At 40.5% G+C, this 24,556-nt stretch overlaps 2 protein-coding genes and 1 long non-coding RNA gene across 15 annotated transcripts in view; 1 reads left to right on the top strand and 2 right to left on the bottom strand.

Annotated features, from left to right (window-relative positions):
* Positions 1-9,820, bottom strand: part of LOC113963444 — a 15,153-nt gene extending 5,333 nt beyond the window's left edge. The window contains exon 1 of the long non-coding RNA XR_003532826.1: positions 9,769-9,820. This is a non-coding gene — a long non-coding RNA (uncharacterized LOC113963444). The remainder of the gene's footprint in view (positions 1-9,768) is intronic.
* Positions 9,821-9,972: 152 nt separating this feature from the next.
* LOC113963443 (exosome complex component RRP43-like) lies at positions 9,973-19,287 on the top strand. The gene is made up of 11 exons (XM_027674506.1): positions 9,973-10,071; positions 11,677-11,713; positions 12,325-12,388; positions 13,394-13,467; positions 14,007-14,049; positions 15,024-15,129; positions 15,217-15,262; positions 15,518-15,608; positions 16,156-16,276; positions 18,531-18,640; positions 19,065-19,287. Exons 1-11 carry the CDS (start codon positions 10,055-10,057, stop codon positions 19,178-19,180), a joined length of 825 nt encoding a protein of 274 aa, XP_027530307.1. The 5' UTR covers positions 9,973-10,054; the 3' UTR covers positions 19,181-19,287.
* LOC113963442 (transcription factor SPT20 homolog) overlaps positions 19,206-24,556 on the bottom strand; it is a 33,695-nt gene continuing 28,344 nt past the window's right edge. For 7 of the 13 annotated variants that reach the window (XM_027674491.1, XM_027674490.1, XM_027674496.1 and 4 more), the window contains exons 21-23: positions 24,337-24,392; positions 21,270-21,375; positions 19,843-20,722 (exon numbers count right to left, since the gene is read on the bottom strand). In XM_027674491.1, coding sequence (XP_027530292.1) covers positions 20,358-20,722; positions 21,270-21,375; positions 24,337-24,392 — 527 coding nt within the window. In that variant the 3' untranslated portion in view covers positions 19,843-20,357. Of the gene's footprint in view, positions 19,729-19,842; positions 21,088-21,269; positions 21,376-22,906; positions 23,021-24,336; positions 24,393-24,556 lie in introns of those variants that run through there. The other 6 variants (XM_027674498.1, XM_027674503.1, XM_027674504.1 and 3 more) reach the window with 5 other exon arrangements.

Below are 24,556 nucleotides of genomic sequence, written 5' to 3'. Positions count from 1 at the left end.
GGTGTTAAAGAATCGGCAGGAATTTATGTCCTAGCTGGTATATTTTCAAAAGTTTTCTGGGGATGAGTGATTTTTGGTTTACTTGCTTTCTGAAGGTTTTGTGGAGAAGTTCTGGGAAGTATAGGGTTGCCTAGAAGGGTGGCACTTCTAATGTGAATGGGGCAAGGGCCTGCTGTGCTATGTATTTCAACTGGCATTTGGATGGGGCTGCACTTTTCCTCTGTGGCCTTTGATAAAATTGATGAAGACTTTTTTCATCAGCCTGTGTGAGATATTTGCTGTCTTGCCTGGCAGCCTCCAGGTGATGGACAATGCAGGTTGAGAGGCTGCAGTTTACAGAAATAAGGTATCAGAGATACTGATGTGGGAAGGGCAACAGCAGTAGTAGCTGTGTGCTTTGGGCCAGTAATAAGAGTGACAGCCATTGAGAGCTCTACTGAAAGCAATGAGGAGCCAGCAGTAATTCTTGTCTGGGCTGCTTGTACTGTGAATAACCAGTACCAGGGCGGGTGCAGCCTTGTGGAGCTTTGCTGGGAAGAGAGATGGATAGGGAAGATGAGGGACAGGCACTTAGTGCTTGTTGTACTCTCTTGTATCACATCCAGGAGGCCAAATCATATGAGCAAGAATGACCAAAAGCCTTAGAAGAAAAGGCAGATGCTATTTTCCCTTCATAGCCCAGCTGGGCCTACAAGTGGGATGGCACCAAGTCAAAGATGTTAAGAACATGAAAATAGTGAGGGTAGGGGCCAGGATATGGTGGTGTTACCCTCCCCCCCTCCCAGCCCCATCTCTAGAGTCAGGTTGAATCTTTGCCTTGGGTTATGGGGCTGTGTTCTGGCTGACCACGAGATGGACAGTGTCAGGACTCTGCTGGTGGGGGTAGCCACTCCAAAAGCTGGAGTCCATCACCTGGCCCATATTCTTCTTGGCTGAAGCAACTTCTCCCTTCAGGTTTCTTTAAGGTAATTTGGTACTTCCAGTGGGCTGGTGCCACTTACTGGGGTACTTTACTGTGCATCTTGTGAAGACAAGACTTAAGACTGAGTACTATAAACAAGCACCACATAGTTCAAGGGATGAAGAAATGAGACCATGGACTGAGCGTATTTCAGAAAAATTTCCTTGTTCAGTGTTTGTCCATGATATTCCCAATCTAGTTTGCTCTAGTAGATGTAATCATTCTGTTGCTTTTAGTATTATGCTACAAAACATCCCAATTAATTATGTCTTAATGAAGAGTTAGGGAATAGATCTCATTTCCACAACATGACTGTATAATTCCTTTTTGGTAAAGTTTTGATGACAGTTATAGCATTTTCCCTGCCGGTCTTAGTCCCTCAGTTGAAAGTTGTTGAGCGTAAGAGATGATACTTGGTCACAGTGGAGTGATTCTCACAGTGGAAGGCAGGTGGTCGGGCTCTTTGCGATGGACGAGGCTGGATGATCCCACAGGAGGGTGAGTGCAGTGTGTGTGTGGCTCCATGGTGGTCTCCAGCTGATGAATGCAGGACTGGTCTCAGTAGGGACCAATCCACCTTCCTTTGGCTGTGGTTTCTTGTCCCTTCTCTTGCACAGGCATTTGTAATTGAGTCTCCATCTGAGGACTTTGATGGGTAAAAAGGTCCAGCTGAAAATGAAGCATGCTTCAAACAGACAACTGGGCAATGTGCTGATGTAGGTGTGGTTGTGCAGTAGTGATATGAAGGAAGAGATGAGGATGACGAACAAGAAGATCAAGACCCCACCTTACAGCAGTACGGGAACCTTATGTAGGCTATTTCTTCATGGTATGGGGGCTCCTTATGCCTGTGCATGGCAATTTTTGCATTTCTTTTAATATGTGTAGGAGCAAAGCCATTTGGAGTCAGCTCGTAGAAAACACACAATACATTTGAAATATGTGCTTCAAGAGGCAGTTGACTCAGAGCTTCACAAGGGACTTGCACCTCTTTGTGGGAGAGTGAACACCAGACCATCTTCTGAGGAAGGTAGGAAGTAAGGACTGTGTTATCACAACATAATCGTTACAGCAAAATGGAGCAGAGGGATTCCGAGTCCTGCTTAGCTTAAAGGAATTTAATCTGTGGTACCTCCTTTCTGAAATAGCCACTGAGCTATGGAAAGGTCTAGCACGACGCAACTGAACTCTATTTGAAATTGGGCCACTGTTCAGCAAGGAGTGCAAGACTCTTGAGGACGAAGACTAAGTGGAGAGGTACACACTCTCCTTTTTAACAGAGGAATGTGTCTCAGAATGGGAAGTCTTGGTTCTTGTCCATGTGCTGAAAGCGCTTCACAACACTTGCCTGAGAAGCCATTGAATAAAACACCTCTGCAGCACTGGAAACAAGACAGAGGACTCCTTTCCCAAGAGGATATTTAAACTTTTCATTGGAAAAGATTTAAACTCGTCATTGGATATATTTTGTCAGCAATGATTTTATTACTCAGTGGTTATTAATCATGTGCCTTACTGTGGGCATTCATATTTCAAGTCATCATCCTTGTATTTTCTGGCAAAAATGTAGTAGATCTGTAAGAGTGATAGTTCCCTGATGTTGAGAAAGCCATGGTATCATAACACTTGAGAAGCCTTGCACTAATGTAATCAATCTACTACATGACAGCTATATTTGAAATGTTGTGGGCATGTATAATGCCTCACAATAGAAAACAAAATACTGGTAGTACTACTGTGTTCTGGCTCTAATCCAGCATTTGGTGAGTTTTTTTGTGTGAAACTACTTTATGCTGCAAACCCTTCTTCTACTTGAAGGTCTCTTTCTTCAGACTTAGTGGCGCTTATTAAACATAAATGGTGTGTTGCCACATAACATTTTGATGTCAGTTTTGCATCTTAGCAAAATGACAACTACATCTTTTTTTTTTTTAATTATCTCTCTGATACGAAAGATAATGTTTGCCACTAACTTTACATCCAGTTTCCCATAAACCTTTTTGCTGTGTTAAGCAAAGCCCTGGGAAACGTGAGCCCATTTATTTTGAAGTTCTTTAGTGTGATACTGACTACAAAGCCAACAGCCATCTTAAGTGCATTGCTCACTTTGATCTATCCTCTTCTTCAAGAATGAAGAATTTATCTCTAAAAGACACAGTCCCATCTAGAAGGACTGTATGGGATTCAACCCTGAGTGGATATAAATGCAGATTAAATTGGGAGCAAAATGTTGACAAGTTTGCAGGAGAAACATGGAAAGAACGAACCTTTTGCAGAGGTAGGAATGTGAGTTTCCTAAGAAACTTTTACGGTCCCCGTAAATTATCTAGACACAAATGAGAATAGCAGTTCCTAATGAATTCTCCTAGTTCTTAAATATCTGAAGTGAGTGCAGTAGAGGCTTTGCAAATGACCATTCTGCAAATGGTTTCCCAAACATTTTGCTTGATGGGAAAATAAAAGCTCTTCTACATTGGTCAAACTTGTATAGTGATATTATGCGTTACCTTTGTACTTAGTAGCAAAGACAGTATTCTCCCCTAAGTAAGCACTGTGCATAATAAAGCTTCTTTAAAGCAGGGAACGTAATTGCCTGGTGTTGACTGCACACCTACAGAACTATATACCTAGTGCTTACACTAATAGGGAACATCTTAGGAAGAGAGAAACTAAAGCTAAACCGCAGGATTTCTAGTGCAGCCTGCAGACAGAGTAATTGGGGTCCCAGGTAATCAACAGAATTATGTCATATCCCCTGTGAATGTTTCCTGTTCATAGCAAGGAGCTTCTATTCTAACCTACTAAAATCTTTTGTCCTACCACTGGAAAATTCAGTAGGGGTTTCTCGGGGGTAAATAAATTATCACGCCCTTCTTCCAGATTAGGGCTAGACTGATGTACTGTATAATGTTGAGTAAATCAGGAGTAGCCAGGAATAGAAAGAATGCTTCATTATTTTACAACTCAGAGAAATCATTACATGTGAAACTAAGATTCCTGTAACCACACAGGTCTGTTCAAGCCACTCCTGAAATTCCCTCATGAAGGTGGAGGGGGTACAGAGCAAGAAAATTTTCCCTTGCAACTTTCTCCAAAACCTTTCTGTATGGAAGGAAGAGCATCTATGATTTCAGGGAATGGAGTGGGCCTTACATTGAATTTTTCTTCCTTCCTTCATCTTCTCAGTGTAAGATGCAACCACATTCTCTCTCCTTTGAATGACTGTTCAGGCGTAACTAATTTCCAGGGTACCTTAGTGATTTTGTATTTGGGATTTTACGATGATTCTCTTCTATTTTCTGGGGATGGTAATGACCAGGATATGAAGTTAGCTCTTCCTTAGTTATCACGAGGCTTAGGAAGGCACTGGCAAGGATGTGAAAGACAAATATCACAAATGTAGACAAAATGGTAAGTAACATCTCCACTATGCGGTATTTCTGTACGATCTGAAAAATCACAGCATTCCTTATACTTTAATACTTAAAAATGAATGAGTCTATTAAGTTGTCTAACTGTATTTATTCATTTTGGTAAACAGAATTTTTCAGTAATTAATTCATTTTATAAGTGAACTGAAAAGGTCCAGATTTCTGCTGCCATGGGGTCACTATATGCAGATATGAGCATGGGTGTAAGAATTTCAGAGGTACCATGGAAGTTGAGGCAATGTACGAGAACATGAATAATGCATGCAGCAGTTGCTTAAAACTAATATTCTGCGGTCAACCACTCTTTTTTTTTTCTAGCTTTCCAGCAAATACTGGAATAAAACTGCTCGCTGTCTCCTTTATGAGAATAATTGGTCCTTCTTGTAGTCCCCTTGCAGTACTCATGCAGAAAACTGGTTTTTTTCTTCTGTTACTGTTCTTATGGAGCTTTTTATTGAGAAAATAAACTGTCAAGAATAGTAAAATTAGACATAACATCAGAAAACATTTTTCTGAGACTGGAATTTTACTGTTTGATGAAAAAAACAGTAAAGGTTGTTCTAATCTCATCTGCGCTTAAGCTTTCATTATCATGAAACCTTCCAGCAGGCAGAACCTAGCCAGACTTGTAAAACAACGAAAGGGAGGGCTGAGACAGTTGATTACCATTTCCAAAACGTATGACTTGGCTTAAAGACTGGAAGATGGCCATGGATATGGTTTTGGGTCTTTGTTTTTTGGCAACAAGATATGAAAGTTATCAGCAGTTCTGTTGTTGAGACCTTTAATGGCATTGGATCTAGTCAGCCAAACAGAGTTAGAAATTTCTCGTGGTTTTGACCTTGTTCCTAGTTTGACAGCAGATGATTCAGAGTATGCACTGGATGGTTTACGACAGCCTGTACAGCTGAGGTTGTAACGTGGCTACTGGGTGAAGTCTGTCCTTGACATAACTAGCTAAACCTTTCTCTACTCCACAAAGATAGGAAGATAAGGATTTGTCCCACATGTGGAAGGCTGCTTTCCAGAGACCACGCAAAGTGAATTTGCCAAAACTGTTTGCAGAACTCCACGATTCTTCATCATCCTGTGGTTCAAATAATTCTTCTGATCTCCAGTCCAACAGCCGACAGTCAGTATTTCCATTTGTTTTGTAATGGGATCTTTATACAGTTTCAGAATAACCTCACATGAAACTTCAGAACATGGCAGAAACCAGATGGGAATGCCAGAATTAATGTCACCTCATTCTTCAAGAATATTGCACAGAACATGCCAGTGACAAAGGCTTGGATTCAGTCTAGATATTGAAGTTCGCTCTGCTAAAATGACAAATTGATCAAAGTTCAAAGAAGGAAAGTGATCTCGACAGAAGAACGTGAAGACTCAAGGGAGGTAGAGCCTGATGGATGCAAAGGCAAGGACCAGAGAGAGACTTAAAGTCACGTAGGTAAGAAGAATCACCTGTGGCTAAGCCAGTTTGGGAGGGTGTTTGGTCTGCAGCTGTTTCTTGAATATTGAGTGAACATGTAGAAAGAGATTGTAAGTAAATTATTGACAGAATTTACTGCTTGCATGAGAGTGCTGGGAAGTGTGGTAGAGTAAATGTAGACAAAGGATAACCTCTCACAGCCTGTTAAAGCGCTTATGACTGAATACTGCATCTTGATGGTACACTGCCCTTAGAAAAAGTGTGAGAATTAGGAAGCCTTGCAACACCTGGAAGCTGAAGAGTCTGAAAAGTATTCCCTGCTTGAGGTCGCTTTCCTCAAGAGAAGTTGGAAGCATTTCCCCTGGGCTCTGCTGGGCTCTGCTGCAAAGTAAGTTTACTTTGCAGTTGGCCAACATGCCCAGCTGCCCCACAGCCCGTGCTGCTGCAGCTTGCTTGCTGCTGTTTGCCTCAAGTAAGTCAGAATATTTCTAGTAACTGCAGTCACCCATTTACAGTGCATTGAAGAGCTACTGCTGACCTGACTGCTGGTCTGAAATGGGCTAGACCATTTAACTTCAGGTGTGGAGTGATATTACCAGCAGATTCCACATCCAGCAAGAGTTCATCTCCTTCTGCAGAAAGGGAGACATTGAAAACATTGCTTTAGCAAAAAGCAGGTCTACTCTTTGCACTAATACAAACATACTGTGTTTGTGTTTGTGTGTGTAAATGTGTGTAGTTTAAGAATCTGGCAGATAGACTGATAACTTACAGACTGATTTACTGTTACCTGCAAGAGTGTACAGGTACTTGGAAGACTGTGCCCAGCAAGCGGGACTGGAAAAATTTTGTTTCTTTCTTAAATCAGGGAAATACCTCATTATGCAGCTTGGGAATCGAACAGCTCAATGAACAGTATAAAGAAAAGTAGCTTAAAAAATACCCAGGAAAATGGAGGCTAGTTAGCTCCTTCTTTTCTAGCACACCCCTCTCAGCTATGATCTCGCAACAGTTACTTAAGCTTGGTCATATGAAAATGCCATTTCTTTTCCCAGTAAGAAACTAAGGTTTGTCTATAGCTTCTCCCCTGAGGGCTTGTGTGCTCAAGACTCCCCTATGTGCCGTTGGCTAATGCAACAGGCAGGTCGTAGGAGCATCCAATTCTTAACCTCTAAATCCCTATCCCACAGAGGTAGATAACTTATGGTTCAACTGGCAGGGTGCAGCCTTCAACAATGCTGGAACACTACTTTAATTCATGCCCCTTGAGCTATTACAGACAAGCCACTACATCCCTAAGAAACATATATGTATCATAAATAAGGTTAAATGTTATTTTAAGTAATAAACACTGAGATACAGAAGCTTCATTGCAGCTTTCTGTCTTCGCCTGTCTCTTCAACTATTTTTAGTTTGCAGTCATCATCATGACTATGAACTCAAGGAACACTTGGACAATAGGTACATAAATAATTATGGATAGGTCTCCAGAGCCTTAAATATTAGCAGAGAATTCAAGTTAAATACTGTCTGGGACTATTCAATGGCTTGGAAATGTTGCTTGTGCTTATACATATTGATATAATTTAATTTCCCATAGTGAAAACCTAACCTGAACATTGACAGTGGTGGAATGGTCTGCACAGAAACTATAAGAGTTGTAAATCAATATATAACTGAACACAATTCTTGTCCTGGTTAGAATGGCAGGGACCAATTCATCACTGGATGGGTGTAACCCAAAACTGTGTATTCTATAGCCGTCCATGCCATTTCCCAAAAAACTGTTGTCAGTAGAGGCCTGCAAGGTGGGAAGATGTTCCTGTACCCTTCTATGGAATTCCCCGCTCTGATACCCTTTTATGGAATTCCCCGCTCTGATACCCTTATATGGAATTCCCTGCTCTGATACCCTTTTATGGAGGAGGGACTGAGCATCCGCATGCCCTTTTATGGAATTCCCTACTCTGAGGGAGGGACTGAGCACTCCCACCTGAACTGGAGAGTATATAACTGGGAGTTTCAGAACCTTGCCACCTCTTGTGGGATCCAGAGGAATACTGCAGACCACTGCCTTCAACTAGACTGCAGACCATCGCATTCAACCAGACTGAGACCACCACCCTCGACTGGACTGCAATCACCACTTCTGACCAGACTGCAGCAGCTCTCCCACCAGCAGGTTTATCCCCTCTCCCTTTCCTTTGGACTCGGGGGTGGGCCAAGGTACACCACTCTTGTTCATACCCTAGGGTGCTGGGTTGTACATTTGGGTTTTGTGGGTTAAAACCAATTGTCTGTCTGTATAATTGTACTTATTGCATTATTTTAATAAATTGTTATTCTGACTTATAAATCTCTCTTTTGAATTGAGTTCATTTTCCCTTGCCGGTTAACTTTTAAACCAGCACAATTCTGCAGAATGAGCTGGAGCCATCTTCTACATTTGACTGCTTACACTTCACAACAGTGACATCTGAGAACTTTATATAGGTTAAAACTGATTAAAGCTGTGTTATTATTCATTTAAGAGTTACCCTGCCTTGTAATAATGCTGCAGTGTTGCTGAAACCTGTTCGAGATATTAACTGCTAGAGCTGTCACAGAAAACATAGTGCACATCTGCAGACATAGCTGAGAGTAAAAAGAGATTTTTACTGTTTTTCCAAATGATATTTAAAATATGAGTTAAAAAAATGGCTTGTAAGGATAAAAGCTAAGTGTGTATCAAGGGATACTGCACTGCTATTGTTTTGGGTTGTGATAAAAAAATGGTAACAGTGAAGAAAACTTGTGTAAACTGAACCTTTTTCAGTAACTTGCTTTTCCTGCATGTGTTTTTCAAAGACAACTCTTTTATATTAAATTGCCTCTTGAAAAAGTCTCCTAGGAAGTATTAGTCAAAAGCTGCAGAAAAGTAAGGCTTTTATGCAGAGATATAAAAATATGCTTTTAAAAAATTGAAATCTGTATTTCTGAAAGCACTAACTATGCAGACATTGATGTTGGTAAGAATGTTGCTAAATTACCATGAAGATTTTCTCTGTTTGTTTTTATTTCCTTTTCAAAGTCTTTCAGAATACTTTGAAGGGCTGGGTCATGCAGGACAGTGAGTAACATAGAAGACTTCCACCTCCCTGGGTCACTCCTGCAAATGCAAGGGTAGAAAGAAATAGTAATGAAATACAAATGTATAGCTGCAAATCTATAAAGAGAAGAGTGAGGACAAGTTAGGCAGAGCACTGATTTGAATGACAAGCTTTGGTGATCAGGGAAGTTGTCTGCATAGCCTTCTGTTCCATGTTGTGACACTCTGTAAAATTAAGTGGGGGCTCTGCAATACATCAAGAGCCAGAGCCAGGACTTTCTTGCTTAGTAATTAAAGGTCTCATTTTAAGAAGGCAAAAAGACCTCAGGTCTTATCTAGGGTTAAAAAAGGGGGAATTTAAATTCACACTAGAGACGGTGACTCCACCACCTCCCCGGGTAGAAGGAATACGCGGCACGGCGGACAGGCAGCAGAATTCCGCCTTCCAGAGTGTTCAACTTCTGCAACTTGCCGGGTATTTCAGCCACGCAGAGACACAGCGACCTCCCAAATGGTTACCGCGAACGGGCGTTACCAGGGCATTTCCCAAGGCGTCTTTATCCCCTCCGCAGGACCCCGGACGCCTTGCCCGCACCAACCCCCGCAGCAGCGCAGCCCCGCCGGCTGCTGCCCGCACGGCTCCCGGTGCCACCCGCGCTGCCCCCAGCCTGGGCCAGCCCTGCCTGGGCGAGCCCTGCCTGGGCCCGCCGCAGCCCCCCGGGGCCCCCCAGCAGGGCCAGGACCGCCGGGCAGCGCCCCCGTTCCGCACCGCGGATGCGGGCAAGAGGCAGCTCCGCGCACCGCCCCCGCCACGGAGCCCCCCGGGCCCGCCGTGACCGCGGTGCGCGGCTCTCACCAGGACGAGGAGGAGGGCGGCGAGGACCGCGGCGGCCGCGGGCAGGGACAGGGCAGGGACGGGACTGCGGCAGCGCCGGCGCCATCGCCCCCGGCGGCGCGCGCGGCTCGGTCGCGCGGCAGCAGCGAGGCGGAAGCGGCCGCATGGCCGGGAGCCGCCGGCGCCCCCCCGCGGCTGGGCCCCGCCACCGCCCCGAGCGCCGCCGCCAAGGCCGGTCCTCCGGCAGAGCCCGCCGGGCGGGCCGGCCGCCAGGGGGCGCCACATCTGGAGCGGCAGCGGTGCCGCCATGGCGGCCACCTTCAAGTAAGTGCCGGGTCTGGCGGCCGCGGTCCCGCCCGCCCCGCTCCAGGGGTCCCGCCCGCGCGCGAGGGGAGCGGGCTCGGCGCGGCCCCCGGGATGGGGTCGGTGCTGAGGGGCCTGCAGGGCTCCGACGTGTGCGGGGGGTACTGAGCGAGCAGGGGGTGTCTAGCCGGGAAAATGCCCGACAAAGCGCGGAGCTCGGTGTGGCCTGGAGCTACCTGGTGTCACAGAATCGCTGAGTATCCCGAGTTGGATCCACAGGGATCACCGAGTCCAAGTTCTGGCTCTGCGCGGGACACCCAAGTCACACTACATGGGACGTCTCACATCTGAGAGCGTTGTCCAAATCTTCTTGGACTCTCTCAGGCTTGATGCTGTGACCATTTCCCCGGGGGAGCCTCTTCCAGCACCCATCCACCCACTGGGTGAAGAACCTTTTCCTGATATCCACCCTAAACCTCCCGACACAGCTGGTAGCATTACAAGGAGGTTAAAACTGTAGGGAATTCAGTGGGTTCCCATTTATAACTACTAGTTTTAGAATAGTAAAATGGTTTGGGTCAGAGGGGATCTTCAAAGATCATCTGATTCCAACCTCCCTGCCGTGGGCAGAACACCTTCCACTAGAGCAGGTTACAGAGCCTCATCCAACCTGGCCTTGAACAGTTCCAGGGATGGGACATCCACAGCTTCTCTGGGTAGCCCGTTCTAGTGTTTTTTCTTTTGTATTTATGTCTTAAATGCACGAAACAGTGTTTAGTAAGTGCTTTTACATGAATTGGAAGAGAACAGGCCTTCTATTGGGCTTCAGAAAACCAGTAGTACAGGACCAACATATGTAGAGCCAACAGGAGCTAATTTATGCTTGCCATTTGTTTGTGGTATGTCTATATGTTAGTTTGCATTTGGAAAAATTGCTTTTCCCTTTTATCTTTTTTTGTTTTTTTCCTCCAGAAGCACTATTTTAACAAAACTGTGAATGCTTTGTTTAAGTGTTAACACTTTTATAAAACAAAGGTGAGGGTTTTTTTACATTAATGATCCCTGCTTAAAATACTAATACATGAAGACTGTTAGTAGTATGTAATTAATAAGGAGCATTAATTATTTCTCACCTGAAGCCTTGCACGAAGCATATTTTGTAATTTTATATTTTCTCAAAGATTCTAAGAAAAACTGTAGCATTTAAAATTGTTTTATACCATTCTGTACATCTGAATGTGGTCCTTGAACTAACATATTTCAAACACAGTTATAACATTATGCTTTCTGCATTTCTTGAAAACCATTCTACACCCTTCTGTCAGTAAACACTTCTTTTGATTTATAACTAATATTACTGAGGTGAAAGCTAGCAGGTTTTGTTAGGTATATGTGCAGGTAGGTTCCTTGTAAGGAGGAGGCATTTTGGAACTGATTGTAGGAAAACATCTTAGATCAGTTCAGAGTTTCCTCATCTTTCTGTAACCATATTGCTAAGCAGCTTTGCCAGGCATCTTGCTTCTCAAATTATTTGTCGTTGTGGGTTAGTGCTTGCTTATCTTTTTTTTTGCTATCAGTTGCCTACTCAAGAGCTTGCATGTGAACTTCTCTTTCTATTTGTTTTAGAACTGTGGAACCATTGGAATATTACAAAAGATTTTTGGTGAGTAAAATGTGAGATGCTTGTATAAATTGCTTATAATGAATTTGTTTTTCTTGCGGTTCTTCAGATCTAACATGATGGAATATTATTTTAATTTCTGACTTAAGAGTCCAGTATTGTACAGCTTCTGCCTGATGGTATTTGAATGTTATGGTTTTTTGGGGGTTGTTTTTTGTTCACTCTCTTTAGAGCTCCACTAGGTGGGAATGGAGGAGGGGAATTGCCTACGAAACCTGAACAATGCAGACAGGTGGAAACTCTCATTTTAAGTTACCAATGGGTACTTGTTCTTGGATGATATTCTGAATCTAGCCTGTAGTACTTACCTTTGAGACAATAAATCTATTGTTATATTTTCTAAATAAATTATAATAAAGGATATAATAAATTATAATAAGGGATTTTTTTTTGCAGGCCTACAACCACAAACTACATATCAGTTGATTAAAAACCAGCTAGACTGTGACCAAGTTTTCCCTAGCATTTTTGAGGCTGCATATTTCTGCTAAAAAGAAGAGAATATTATTTTATATCAACTCCTACAGCATAAATATTACTGTATTATTTATTAAAATATGTTTTCTAATTTGAACTTTGTAATTTTTGTTTAGAAAGAGAACTGTCGACCCGATGGAAGGGAGTTAGGTGAATTCCGGGCAACCACTGTCAACATAGGCAAGTGCTTATTTGGAATAATAATAATAATGGGGGAGGTATTATTAATATCAGGTTGTAATAGTGACCTTGATGACTTGCTGGGTTTTCTTGGTGCTTGCTTTGAAACAAGAAAGAGAAAGGATTTTTATTTACTGTTTCAGCAAGCGTGAAAGAGAATGCATGGTACAGCAATATACTTTAACATTGTTTCCAGTCCTGATCCTACGTTGATGTGCACAGTGTAATTACTCGGGTCTGCTCCTGTTCAGGTATATGCAGCACAAATTAGGTGGTTGTGGAATCTTGTCTCTGTCTAAGGTCAGCAGCATATGTTATAGATGCGGAAGGCAGCGTCAAGGCATACGCTGACCAGCACAAAATTGATGCCTGAGCATCTTGGGAGGGACACTGAGTCCTGGCTTCTGCTGTGTTCTAAGCTTGGTAGGCAACTGCCTCAAGCAGAGGCAAAATGAGCCAGTAAAGTGCGTTTGCTGTAAAGAGGCCAGTGTTATCCTGGGCTGCATTAGGCACAGCATTGCCAGCAGGTCAAGGGAGGTGATCTTGCTCTCTGCTCAGCACTGGTGAGGCCACACCTGGAGTATTGTGTCCAATGCCAGGCAATGTATATAAGGGGGGGGGTGCAGAGAAGACAAAGCCAGGTTCTATTCATTAGTGCCCAGTGACAGAACTTAATGGGCACAAGCTAAAACACAGGACGTTCCCTCTGAATATGATGAAACACTTTTTTACTGACAGAGTGATGGAGCGCTGGCACAGGTTGGCCAAAGAAGTTGTGGAGTTTCCTTCCTTGGAGATAATCAAAAGTAGGGGTGTTAGACCAGATGAGGTCCAGCTGTCCCAGCCTCAGCCATTCTATGTGATTGTCCCACTCTGGATTTGAGATGTTGCTTAGCCTCTGTTTAGTATACAATCATGGAAAGTTAACACTTTGTGAAGGCAGATGTTAATAATGCTCTTTGAATGAAAAATAAGATTTTATTGAACAGTACTTTTTCTCTGCAGGTTCAATTACAACTGCAGATGGTTCTGCCCTGGTGAAGTTAGGAAATACCACGGTGATTTGTGGAGTGAAAGCAGTATGATTGGCTTTTAATTTATCTGTTAGCTGAATTTGTGCATTGGTGTTTAGAATGAATCGCCCACAGAGTTACAATAATGTGCCAGTCAGACACAATTACAGTTTTTCACCTGAGTTACTTTCGGACATGAAACTTAATATAGAATTTAATTACCTAATCCTACCTGTATAGTCTGAGGACATGTATTTTTATGGTGCCCATCATGTAGGGAGAAAGATGTATACAAATATAAACTCTTTGTTATTTCTAGATAAAAGATATATAGTTGAGAAGTTACTGAATATTGATCAATAAGTGAACTGGGGATTAGTTGGCTGGACTATTAAGTGCTTTGTAGCCTCAACTTTACTGCTGGCCCTCCATGAACTATGAGCCAAGTCACTGCATGCCCCTGTACTGAATTTTTCCATAGAAAATTTACAGACAAGGACTGATTAAAAATGGCTTATGTAAATATCACTGTAATGATAACTGGCAAGAAAATGGCTATTTTTATACAGAATAGCTGGAAAATCTTGTCTTTTTTGTTTCTTCAGGAGCTTGCTGCACCTGCAGCAGATTCTAATAAGGGATATATTGGTGAGTATTTCAGTGTGGATCTTGCTCAGGTCTTGTACTGCTTCAACTAAGACGCTGTAATGACAGATTGTGTTGTGAAGATTTCTTAAAAGAATGGATTTGGTAAAACATATTTTCAAATTGACATCTAGGCAGTGGTACTTCAGAAATTGTAGAATTCCCTCTGCTCTGCTTGTGAGTTTTCCATGTAAAAGTACTCTTTTATGGCTGATTCCAGGCCAGGTTGGAAACAGACCTGCAGCAGGGGCATGTGTGTATATTAAGAGGGGAAGGTAGTTAATCTATAAAAGATTGTGGCATGCAAGGTTGTGCAAAGGCATGTTAACTCCTGTTTTGAAATCCTAGTAGGTAAAAAATGTAACTCTTAAAGAAATAAACACTGTTTATTTCTCAAAAAACTGTAAAAGTCTCGGGAGTACCTTCCCGCTCCTGTTTGGAGTTTCTTTGGAAATAAAATAGTTCTGTGGAACTGAGAGATTAGACCAAATCCCTTTTTTGCAAGGCATCTCCAAAGTGTGTTGTTTTCAGTGAGCTTGAGTTTTTTTCACAAATGTTTATGCATGTTTTTGCTTCAAGTCTAAAGCCTCAGTTTTTAATGAGTGATGAAAAACAGATAGCATACCAGTCAAGTCAGGCAGTGGGATGAAAATACTGCAGTTTCCTGATCTACTGAAGAGTGCCTAACACTTCAAGAGGAGTTTGTGTGGGGTTGTTATAGTCATAGCAGGATTATAAATAGAATATGGTAGTTAGGATTATGTGTTTTTCCATGAAATATATAGTTTCTAAATACAGAGTACTACAAGTTCTTTAATATCAACTCATGCATAACTTTAGTTTTAAAGGGAGTAGGGAGGCTTGATTGAAAAATTTTTGGTCTTGCCTTGCATTTGAAGTACATAAAATGGTATTAAGAGTGACTGTTGTCTTATATCTATTTTTGATATCCAATTGCCTGCTTTTTTGATACCTAGTACCAAATGTAGAACTGCCATCCCTCTGTTCAGAGAGGTTTCGCTCTGGACCACCTGGTGAAGAGGCTCAAGCAGCAAGCCAGTTCATTGCAGATGTGATTGATAAGTAAGAACCATCTTAGTGCATTTAAAACACAGACAACTCAGCAGGACAGTTTTCTGTTTCCTGGCTTATTCTCTGATCTTATTTTAGTTCACAGATGATAGTGAAAGAAGATCTGTGTATTGCAAATGGCAAGGTAAGTTTTATATTGAAGTGAAGAGGGGGATACTAACAAGATCTCAGTAATAAGATGTTAAAGAAGGTATCTGGGTTTATAGGTTGTTTTGTTGTTGTTTTGCTTTTCAGTTTTCATAGCTTGGTTGACATCTGAAGTGTAAAAATTGCAAGATAGAAATTGGTATCTGTATTCAATGTGGCCAGAATTTTCTTGCATATTGCACCATTTGCTTAGCTGCTGTGATATCTCACGTGTGCAAACTTTTTTTGATAGCTTGCTTGGGTGTTATACTGTGATATCATATGTCTGGACTATGATGGAAACCTTTTGGATGCCTTGGCTTTGTTAGCAGCATTAAAAAATGATAAGTCTTCCTTAGAGTAAGACACATGTTCTGATTAGTGTTGCTTGGAGAAATGCATTAGTTTTGAACCATGATTAATAGGTAACTGGTACACAGTCCGTTAGGACTGTTTGTTTCCTGTCATTTGAATGCTAAATTACTAAAACACAAAGTGGAAATGATGGTATGGGTGCCATAGGTGTGTTAACACTTGGAGAGACTATATTCCTGTTTTTTATATAGGCTTTTTGGGGAAAAAATACTTTTTGTTAAATATGACTCCAAACTATTTTAATTGCATGGCATTTTGGAAGTAGAAAATGCTTCTGTGCAAGGAGAAATGCTTCTATTACTTTGAGGAGAAAAATCAAATACTTCCTTGAACAGGTAGTCCTAAGCTAAATACTTGGCTTGAAATCAAGAGTACCATTAACATAGCCAAAACTCTGATTGATTTTTGGTTGGTTAAAAGAACAGCTTAAATATTTCAGTAGTCTTGGACATCTTTAGGACTGCTAAACCTAGCAATGTTTAATATTAGACCACTGTAATTTTTTTATCTCTTCAGTACAATTGCCATCGGTTATTATAAAAGAAGAAACTGGTTTATCAGAAGTGAATTTAAAACAGAAGACTCCTTTGATTATCAGAAAGCATCCAGTTGCCACATCATTTGCTGTATTTGATGAGTAAGTTCATAACTGTTTTGTACTTATGGAAACAACTGTGTCTGTAAAAGTTTGAGTGAAAGACAGAGGATGCTACCAGTGATGCTTCTGCACTTCTAGTGATGAGTATGCAGCATCAGGCAGTGCTATTTAACTTGTCTTAAATCCAGGCCTCTCTTGTTGAACTGACCTGTAGTTCTGTGATGCGAATAATATGCAGAACAAAACACATATATAGCTTCTTCCTGTTACTTGAAGCAGAACTGTTCCCCAACCTAAAAGATATGCTTAAAAGTACAGGGGTAGGTATTGTTTTAGTTTTTTGTAGTATCCGTGAAATGAAACAATGTTACCAATGCAATTAATGTTTTAGAAGCCTATGTAAATAACTGATATAAAAGATGGTAGTTTTTGAACAGCTTATACTAATGATGTAGTCAACAGAGCAAGTAAGAAGTAACAGTCCAGTTAGAACAACATAACCTCTGGATAACTGAAAATATAATTACCCAAGATTACGCAGCATTCTTAAGTCACTGTTCGTATAGGAAAATAAGCAAATTATGAGATTTCAAAATAATCACATCTGATAATTTACTCCTCACCTGAAATTGTTTACTGGCTCTTCATTAGTCCAAGTATGTTAAGGATATTTTCTGCTGCTGTTTATAAGAAATGCAGTCATTTCTGGTGGCATCCATTTGAAAGCAGAAAATGACAAGGACAGTGCTCACTGTACTATGTAAGATTTAGGTCTATTTAGAGATATCGGTGATTTATGGCACATTAATCTGTATTCACAGAAGTGATTAGCAGGGCCTTTCACTCAAATAAGAGATAGGGTGGGGAAAGCAATAAACTGAAATGTTGACTAAGTGATTACCAAAATGAACCAGAACACAATTTTATCAGTACTTTAGAGTGCCTGTGTTAATTGCTTTAATACCAGTTCTGATGGGTCTGAAGTTTGATGTAGACTGAAAGTGAGAGAGGTTGGGTAACATACCAGACAGACACACAAATCACACTTACTTACACATAGATGAAAAAATTGCCTTTGTAAGAAAGCTTTCCATGCATGTCTCTTGGGCTTTGTTTCCTTCACCAAAATCAACTGTTGCATCAAACAAGCTACTTAAGTCTCCCTTTAGCTCCTAAAACTAAATATCGAGGGGGTGTGTGCCTATGTTGTGTGGTTTGTTTAATTCTCATTTATTAGTTCTACAGCTGTTGACACAGCCCTCTAAATAAAATGCTTTACATACTCTGGCATTCAGAGGCATTTTTATTCTGTATAAAAGCCCTCCTTAAATAAATAAAACTTGTAGGTTACTGGATAGTGCGGCCATGGGTGAGGAGCACTGGTGCAGAATGTGGTGCAGCTCCACAGCTGGCTCCTGGGGTGTTGACTTGTACATAAAAAACAAATGATGCATTGAACTTTTCACATGTCCCTGCATCACACAAAGGGCTGATGTGTCACAGTGCATGGGGTTAGACTTCAAAAAGCAGCATTTTTGAACAGCGTAGCTAAGGACTTATGTTTTTGTTACTATTGCTATTAAATGGCAATCTGAAATACTGGTGAGGTTTTAAAGTTCAGCTTTAAGTTCAAGTTTTATTTGTTGAACAAAGTTGGCTTATAGTTAGATCCTCTTTTTTTTCCATTGATTTTGCTCTATTTTTAACTTAAATGGTTCAAAAATAAGAGTATTTAATCTCTCAAAGATATGCATCATGTGATGTATGACAAGTTTATATTTTGGATGCCTTAAGGACAGTCAAACACCCTGTAAATCCATTTTTTTAACCATTCCCAGGCTGAGTGATATTAGAGTTCTCTGACAAGAAACTGAGAACTACTTTGGTGAACTTACCATTGGAAATGAGTTTTGCATTAAGGTGGAGATTAGTGCAGCCTACACCCTGTATCAGTCTTCGTGTAACTACAAAATAAGTGACTGCATCCTTCAAATGGCAGTTTAGTGGCATTTTCCTGTAAGACACGGATGTCACAAATCTAGGAAACTTTAGGCATAAAGCTGCATTTTCAATAGACATATACACTTGATTATGTGGAATTTCCCATATTTTTTGACTTTTTAATTTTTTTTAAATTGGTGCACTTTGCTAAGAAAACAGGTAAGCCTGGGCACTAAATCCAGCTGCAAGTATTTTGTAAGACTACAGTAAAAATTAATGTTACGTGTATTTTGCAATAATGTTAATGGAGCAATATGTACAAACATGTCTGCACGTGTTTTGCTTTCACAAGCACAGTACTCATTGTTGATCCAACTGCTGAAGAAGAAGAAGATTTAGCAACTGGAACAGTAACCATCGTCACTGATGAAGAAGGCAGATTATGTTCTGTCCATAAACCAGGTACTTCCAAACTTATTACAAAGAAACCTATGGAGATGATAATGTTTAGGTCAAGAAAAGACTATGTACCTGCTTTGTTTTGTAAGATTTGGGTGCTTTATAGTAATGGAGTGTCTGTTCAGATACTCATTAAATTACTTGCTCTTGAAATTAGTTTTTAAGATGGTGGCATGACGGAAGTTCAAAAAGAAGTCACAGCTTGACCTACATACAGCAGAGGACAGATTTTGAGCATGTCTCCTGTTACAGCTCTAGTTTGTTTCCATTATCTTTGCCTGAGGCTAGAGCTGGGAAAGCTGCATGCTCCCTATGAAAGGTGTTGCTCATGAGAATTACTGTATTAATACTCTTATTTGGAAATCACATTTAGAGATACATAACTGAAGTATAAGTAGAAAATCAAATTGTTCCCTTTAATTTTTAGGTGGATGTCCTCTTACAGGAGCCAAGCTTCAGGACTGTATCACCAGAGCAATTACAAGACACAAAGAAGTAAAGAAGCTGATAGACAAAGTAATAAAAAGTATAATGCCCAAGTGAACAAAAGGAGAGAGCTTTTCAAAAATGGATTTGTAAAAATTGTATTTGTTACAGTGTTCACAGACCTTTTATACTAAATAAACAAATACCAATACTACCTTTACAAAGTTCATTTTTTCTAAAATGTTTTTCACCCTTATTCTATGTACAGTGCTGTTGAGTGGTAAAAAATACAAGATAAAACATTCTGTTAAAAAATTGACTTAAGGAAACTAGATCCTAGCTTCTTTATAGATGAAATTTCTAGGTTCTGTAGGGCTGGCTTCCAAAATCAGTTCATTTGTTTTAGTGTAATGTCAAAAGTTAATTTTCCCACCAGTAATAAAAAACACTGATTTAACTTTAAGCTTTCTCCTTATTAATCTGAAAAAAATCCCCTTTGAACCAATTTTTTGGGGAGGAGGCAAGTCTCATGATTTTGGAGGGGCCGGTGTGCCTCTTTTCCTTTTACTTTTTGAGTGGCTGCCTGAATGCTGTTGATGATGCGGGTGAGCTGCTTGTGTTGCTGCCGCTGCCATAGCCATTTGATGCTGCAAGAATCGCAACTGCTGCCATGAAGGAGAAGGGGGAGAAAAAGCTTGTTAGTGTTGACTATAAAGCTTTCACGTCAGGAAGAATGAGAGGAAGGTGGGGGGGAGGGGGAAAGGTAGAAAAATAAGCACCAGGTTGACGAAAGGAACACACCATGGACTGGGGCAATGGGTACAGTCAAGCAGCACCAGTGGCACAGAAGCCTGCTGAGGGCACAGCTATAATTTTATATGTGTATGTGCCCAGCTTTGTTTCTTTGCCCTTTCTCTCCATTGCAGTAACTTCAGTAACTCAGCAACTTCTTGAATATTTGGGTCACATAGTACGTTTTTAACATAATACCTTCTCAGTGTAGGCATCATATGTATTTTCTGTATATGTTACAAAGAGGGGACTGTGTGCTGAAAGAATATTAAAATATTTTCATAAAGCATCTGGATGACAGAATGGTAAAAGGAATGCTTCATAGAGCTGTTGCTTCCATGTGCTGATTGTAGCAGTGCTGCATTTGAACTTGCAGGTGCTTACATTCATGCCATTTTAAAATCTATTGGCACCTGGCAGAGCTGATTTAGATAGTGCCACAAGCACCCCTTGAATGTTTTCGTATCAGGAAGGTGGATGGCTTAAATGAATAAAAATAAATTCAGTGCTCCAAGCTGAGATAACCACAGATTATAAATCTTGCATGATGGTTTGCCAAATTCATGTTTGTTTGTTTGTTTTTTGTAATTTGTGAGACCATAGTGACATTAGTTAAAGAAGTCAAAAGGGCAAGATTTTTGATTTTGGAGCCAAGAATTGTATTTTTAGGTTTTTTGTTGGTTTGTTTGGTTTTTTGTTGGTTTGTTTGTTTTTTTAACACAGAGTGAAGTTGCTGGATTACTTGTATCTGTTGCTGCTGCTGCTGCAAGGCTTGTTGTTGCTGTTGCAAGGCAGAAGAGAGCTGGAGTCTCTGCTGAGGAAGGCTTTGCCCAGGTCTGTTCACGGCAGAGCCAAGCTGAGACAACACTGAGAAAGGAGAACGGGAAAGCAGGCAGGTCAAAGAGGTCAGGTTGAGTTTGTCAGGGTTGGGGAAGGAAGACATAGGAATACAGTGTAACATAGGAATACAGGAAAGGGGGATCAATAGAATTAGTTTCAGAGTCAAACTGGAAACAGTGCAGAATAAGGTATACATGCTATACATACTCTGTTAGAACATAGTTAGATTATGAAGTGCTTGTGGAGGCACAAAGAGGTTTCTCACACTGGATGTTAAGCACAGAGTTAAAGAATTATTCCTCAATGAAGTCTGGCATGGAAGTTCCCTGCATTTTCTTTTTGTAATAAGTGTAGCTTATTTTCATGTGATACAATCAATTGACTGCACTTAACTGCTGAATAAAATAGAGAAGTGCATGCGTTAAAAGTCCAGTATTTCTTGTGTAATTCACATGCTGATAATCAATAAATTGTTCTGATCTAACATATGACTTCTTGAAGACCAAACTTCATTTCAGTGTGAATTTATCAATATACACATTTAACTACAAAAGGAGGCTCAGCAAGCACATACCTGTGGCTTGAGGTTGCATAAAATTCCCTACTCCAGTCAGGTTAATTACAGCAGCTTGTTGGGCAGATAATGCCTGATCTTGATTGGATGGACCTTGGTCAGACCCCTAGCAAAAATGAAAAGCTTGATCCTTATTACCAAACTTTGGTATCAATGAATAAGCAAACAAAGCCAGTGTGAAGGCAAACTTTTGAACTGCCATTTAAAAACATTTAATGCTATGTCATCCAGTGCATGTAGATGGAGGCTATAACACAGTCACTACAAGTAGAACAGATGCTGATTGCCCCAAAAAAGCTTTGTTTTGGCAGAAATGGTACTGCACCTGTTACCCTGCAGAAGTCCCATGTAATTGTCAACTTCCTTCCCTGCAGTCTAGCAGAGACTGCACTTTATGGTTGTAATCTTATGACTATTTCCTGTCCTACTCCCAGCCCCAGAGTCTTCAGGTGACCCTGAAACCATCCATGTGCAAAGGTCCTAATCAAAGTGTGCAAAGGCTGACACTTTACTTTCCCATGCTCATATTGTGCCACACACTCCTTAATTTCATAAAAAATACAAACCCTGCTTTTAAAATTATATTTTCAGAACAGAGTAGTTCTCAAGTAATCACTCAAATGGAGTAAGTGGAGTCTGACAGTATCTCCTGAAGTCAAAGGGTGCTGAATAATGACCTCTTCTAGAAAACTTAAATTATGCATCGATTTATAACATAGGGAAATAAAGCATTATATTCACAATCCAAGCAAGCTGCATGGCTTATCAGTCAGATAAAGAGCTGGTGCATTGCAGGATTTGTGATGCTTCTTTAGCATAAACATATGATATAATGCCACTAAGATCTAAGTAAACCAGACCAAAAGATTGCACATTAAGAAGACATCATCACCTCGGTGATGACTAAGACTTACAGAGTCATGTGGGGAAAACCCATCATGTGGGGAAAACCCTAAGAATGACATGAGAATACATATATTCTGTTGGTAGCCAAGAAAATTGTTGGTCTTTTTGGGCTTAGTTTGTTTCCACTAAGCAGTATACACCATAAAACATCTGAGACAGGCATCTTGTTTATGAACAGTCTACAGGAGCACAAGTGAAATTATTATGACAAACTTCAGTATCCAGTAGAGACTATTTGGTAAGCAGAAGTCTTGCATGTCTGGGAAGACAAACACAAAAGCAGAGCAGCTAGTTTTCCCAAATTGCTGCATCAGTGTTGGTAATGATTTTTTAGTGCAGGTAGAACTAACCACTCAAAATTTGTCATTTTGATAACAGGTCTCGAGAACAAGACTTAAGACGTTTTCAATGCTTAAAGCCTTTAACACCAATTACAAGCAACAGCAGAGCAAATGCCTTAAGATTACAGCATTAAAGCCAACTGATACTTCCTTTGGTGCAAAGAAAATTCTGTTGAACTACAGCAGTGAGGATCGTAAGCCAACTCACAGCGGTGTAAGTAGGAAGTTTTAGCTAACTCTGCAATAATCTTTGAGAAGATTTAGGAGGAAGACTTTCCTCCCCCTCTGCTACAGATCTGTTGGGTAAAGGCTCATTTACTTGTGAAGATGGGGAGAATAGGAGAAACAGTTTCATACATGCACCCCAGACTGAGGGCTGTTAGCACAGACCTGTTCTCCCTGTTGCTGAGGACTACAGGTTGTGGGCTGCTGAGATTGTTGCTGTGGAGAAAACTGTGATAGCTGCTGCTGGAGTGGGTTAAAAATAAGTGAACCACCTGGAAGCTGCTGAAGATTAAAAACAAAAGGCATAATTCAAACTGCTGAGTTTCCCACTGTTCTAGGATGAACATAATATTGATAATGACATACTCCCTAGAGGTTTGGTTTTTGTTTTGTTTTTTAATTCCTTTAAAATCAATAAGTTTACAATTGCTGCTGTTTGTGAAAAAGTCTTATGTTCTGAAAACGAACCTGCATGAAATTATAGTGAGATATGTCACAGAAAAATATATTTTAATTATTCTAATTAAAACAGTATTGTACTGATACTGAAAATGTAAATGTTAGCCTTCAAAAGCCCTGCATATTGTTTCCACTTTCAGAACATTCCACTGGATTTTAATAGATAGTGAGATGGCCTTGAGTCCTCTCCCTTACCCCAGCTTTAATTGCTCTGATTTCAGCCAAATATTCTTGGTGTATACGGGTGGCAGAGCTAGCTTGAAAGGATGTACTTCAATGTGGAAAAACAAAAATACAAGCATTTAGATCTATACAAGAGCTCTACTCTGGCATAATTGCCTCCTGTGCTTCCCTTTTCCATGTTTCTGGAGTATGTACAGGAGTGGAAGAAGGAAGTGGCAAAGCTACAGCTGTTCTTTCACTGGTAATAATTTTTTGAAGCATGGTGCAACACACATGGATCACTGTAGCTCCAATTCTGCACCTGTAACTGGCAGCTGACTTCAAGATTCAGGAACTCCAGCCAGTTCCACAAACAGTCCCTGTTCTGCTTTTAAATGCAACTCTGACATAATAAGCAATATTCTGCTCATGTTTGTATTTGTATGTATGCTTAGTGGAAAGAAAGCATTTACAGACATTCTAAACTCCCTATCTTACATGAGCTTCTATTTCCACTACCAGAAGCTCTTCAAACCTATTACGGTACTTATCTGGGCATGCTTAGCTCAGCTTTTAGGCATTCTATGTGTAACCCCTGAGTGATTCTACTGTACTGTTTCATACAGTATAATCATAATTTCAGTATAGAGAATGATTTGCAATAAGAGTTTAGGCAAATCCTGAAAATAGAAGATTGTATTTTAGCATTAATCTTTTGAATCCAAATGTCAGCATTTTTAGATTGTTACTGAAAATTAACTGCTTTGTTCTGAGCTAGGAATATAATTTCCACCTGGTATCTCTATGGATGTAGCTTTTTCACTTATTCTAAGCATTTTAAATATGCAATTAAAATTTACAGTAAATGGTCTGACCAACTGGCTCCAAAGATCTGTATGGGGCAGTGCAGTAAACAGGTCTCTATAGAAAGATAAGAAATTATCATTCTTATTGTGTCCAAGTATATCAATTACCTGTAGAAGATTTAAGGGCCGAAGATTTGATGTATTTTTCAAACCAAAGGGGCTGCCTGTTAAAGAGAACATCTTTTCATTAGTAGGGAGTCTTTACTCAGTTATATTTGTGAATTGCAATACACCTTTCCACTGGGACTATTTCTAAACATTTAGAAGTTGGAAAACTGGCAACTGTAAATTTTATACTTAATACAATGCTGCATTTTCCATAATGTAA

Source organism: Neopelma chrysocephalum, unplaced genomic scaffold (assembly GCF_003984885.1).
Source record: "Neopelma chrysocephalum unplaced genomic scaffold, ASM398488v2 Primary Assembly neopelma1_25, whole genome shotgun sequence".
Classification (NCBI taxonomy): domain Eukaryota; kingdom Metazoa; phylum Chordata; class Aves; order Passeriformes; family Pipridae; genus Neopelma; species Neopelma chrysocephalum.
The sequence above is the reverse complement of the archived record's forward strand: the minus strand, read 5'-3'. Positions and strand labels throughout refer to the sequence as shown.

Coding starts and splice junctions, on each gene's coding strand:
- LOC113963443 (XM_027674506.1), top strand. Junction 13,468..14,006: donor TGATTTGTGGAGTGAAAGCA/GTATGATTGGCT, acceptor TTGTTTCTTCAG/GAGCTTGCTGCACCTGCAGC. Junction 15,263..15,517: donor TGTGTATTGCAAATGGCAAG/GTAAGTTTTATA, acceptor TTTTTTTGATAG/CTTGCTTGGGTGTTATACTG.